At 51.8% G+C, this 2,980-nt stretch overlaps 1 protein-coding gene across 1 annotated transcript in view; it reads left to right on the top strand.

Annotated features, from left to right (window-relative positions):
* Positions 1-2,980, top strand: part of psenen (presenilin enhancer, gamma-secretase subunit) — a 6,452-nt gene that overhangs the window by 2,075 nt on the left and 1,397 nt on the right. Inside the window, exons 3-5 of the mRNA XM_048620604.1 lie at positions 315-402; positions 1,702-1,770; positions 2,582-2,731. Coding sequence (XP_048476561.1) covers positions 315-402; positions 1,702-1,770; positions 2,582-2,731 — 307 coding nt within the window. The remainder of the gene's footprint in view (positions 1-314; positions 403-1,701; positions 1,771-2,581; positions 2,732-2,980) is intronic.

Consider the following 2,980-nt stretch of genomic DNA (forward strand, 5'->3'; position numbering starts at 1 on the left):
CGGCCCCCTCCTCGAGCCTGTCGCACAGACACAGGAGGAGGCCATTCAGTCCCCCTCCTTGAACCTGTCGCACAGGGACAGGAGGAGGCCATTCAGTCCCCCTCCTCGAGCCTGTCACACAGGAACAGTGGATGGCCATTCGGCCTCCTCCTCGAGCCTGTCACACAGGAACAGAGGAGGGGGCTGAATGGCCTCCCGCGAGTCTGTTACACTGGAACAGGAGGAGGTTGACCCTTTATTGAGCTGTATGTTACCCATTGTGTTGAGTACAGGGTTCTGACGGATTGTTTTTCTCTCCCTCCCCCCAACCTCAGGTCCAGCAAAGCCTTGAAGCACGAGCTGCTGCTGCAGCCACCGTGATGCCTCCTGTGCTTGGTCCTCCGTCACCGTTTGTTGGACCCGGTGAGTCACCGGCCTGTCACCATCTTCCCATCGCTCTGCCATCGGCCTTCAGCTGCCCCGATCTCCGGGACTCCCTCCTTGCCCATGTCTCCCTCTCTCTGTTTCTTCCTCTCATAGCATCATACAGCACGGAAACAGACCCTTCAGCCCGACCAGTTCGTGCCAACCATAATCCCAGACTAAACTAGTCCTGCCTGCCTGCTCCTGGCCCATATCCCTCCAAACCGTTCTTATTCATGTACTTATCCAAATGTTGCAACTGTACCTGCATCCATCACATCCTCTGGAAGTTCATTCCACACACGAGCCATTCCCTGTGTTTAAAAAAAATTACCTTTCATGACTTTAAATCTTTCTCCTCTCACTTTAAAACTGCACCCTCGGGTGTCGAAATCTGCCACCCTAGGGAAAAGACACCTGCCATTCACCTTATCTAAGCCCCTCATGATTTTATAAATCTCGCTCTGTCTTCAGTGACAAAGCTCCTTAAAAATCGATCATAAGTCTCCCACCTTGACTTAATTGGTCACCTGTCCCTGACGGTTTTTAACAGGGGTTACTGTCAAATTCTGTCTGAGAACATCAAACAGCAGTGAGCTTTGAACAGAAAAGGCGTTGTTAAACTTTGAAAGGGTTCAGAAAACTTTTTGAAGGATGTTGCCAGAGTTGGAGGGTTTGAGCTGCAGGGAGAGACTGAATAGGCTGGGGCTATTTTCCCTGGAGCGTTGGGGGCTGAGGAGTGACGTTATAGAGGTTCATAAAATCATGAGGGTAAGTAGTCAAAGTCTTTTCCCCAGGGTAGGGGAGTCCAAAACTAGAGAGGCATAGGTTTAAGGTGAGAAGGGAAAGATTTAAAAGGGACTGAGGAGTAACTTTTTCACACAGAGGGTGGTGTGTGTATGGAATGAGCTGCCAGAGGAAGTGGTGGAGGCTGGTACAATTACAACATTTAAAAGGCATCTGGATGGGTACATGGATAGGAAGGGTTTAGAGGGATATGGGCCAAATGCTGGAAAATGTGACGAGATTAATTTAGGATATCTGGTCGGCATACATAAGTTGGATTGAAGGGTCTGCTTCCGTGTTGTATAACTTTGAGAAGCGAGTCCGGGTTTTTGAATGGAGACAAAACTCTGGAAATGATGGGGTCCTGCTCTGAGCCATTGGTTTTCTGAGGAAGAGGGGAGGTTGGATCAGAGACATTTCAGCAACTGTTGCAGGAGCATCAGCCTCATTGGGCATTCCCGTGACTGTCGACATGACAGTTTCTCACCCACAGCTTTCTCTTCTCATCCACAGCAATGCCACCTCCAAGACAATCTCCAATTGTCAGACCCGTCTTTGTTCCTCACGTTCTCCAGAGGCCAGGTACGTGTATCTTAACCCAGTACTGTACTCCAGTGTTACTACAGCAACAGACCCGTCCCCACTGGTACTGTACCCCAGTGTTATACGGTGACTGACCCGTCCCCACTGGTACTGTACCCCAGTGTTATACAGTGACTGACCCGTCCCCACTGGTACTGTACCCCAGTGTTATACAGTGACTGACCCGTCCCCACTGGTACTATACCCCAGTGTTACACAGTGACAGACCTGTCCCCACCTGTACTGTACCCCAGTGTTACACAGTGACAGACCCGTCCCCACTGGTACTGTACCCCAGTGTTATACAGTGACTGACCCGTCCCCACTGGTACTATACCCCAGTGTTACACAGCGACAGACCTGTCCCCACCGGTACTGTACCCCAGTGTTACACATTGACAGACCTGTCCCCCACGGGTACTGTACCCCAGTGTTACACAGTGACAGACCTGTCCCCACGGGTACTGTACCCCAGTGTTACACAGTGACAGACCTGTCCCCCACCGGTACTGTACCCCAGTGTTACACAGTGATAGACCTGTCCCCCACCGGTACTGTACCCCAGTTTTATACAGTGATAGACCTGTCCCCCACCGGTACTGTACCCCAGTTTTATACAGTGATAGACCTGTCCCCACCAGTACTGTACCCCAGTGTTATACAGTGACAGACCTGTCCCCCACCAGTACAGTGACTGACCATCACGTGTCTGTTATTCTGTTCAGTCACAATGATGGAGTGGGCCGTTGTGTTTGTGGTCTCCTGTCTTTCACAGTGGCTCAGCTGTATCACCCTGTTTGTTGTTTCCCAGCTGGGCCCCGGATGCCCCCGATGAGGCCGCCGCCTCCCCCTCCATTGATGGGACCTCCGATGCGCACACCTCCCCCGCTACTGATGGGCCATCCCATGGCCCCACCCCCTCCAATGGGTCCGATGCATCCAGTGCGGTATTCCAACGTGAGTATGTCTGTGTGTCTCGTACAGCCGTGTTTTCACTGTTAATCTCATCCTCACCGTGAAATGTTAACTTCACCGACCTGATACTCAGTTCCCATCTCCGTATCCCTCAGTTAGATCCACACTCGGAGCACTGTGCACAGTTCCAGTCCCAGTATCCCTCAGTCAGACCCACACTCTGAACACCGTGCACAGTTCCAGTCCCAGTATCCCTCAGTTAGACCCACACTCGGAGCACCGTGCACAGTTCCAG

Source organism: Rhincodon typus, chromosome 47 (genome assembly GCF_021869965.1).
Source record: "Rhincodon typus isolate 14 chromosome 47, sRhiTyp1.1, whole genome shotgun sequence".
Lineage (NCBI taxonomy): Eukaryota > Metazoa > Chordata > Chondrichthyes > Orectolobiformes > Rhincodontidae > Rhincodon > Rhincodon typus.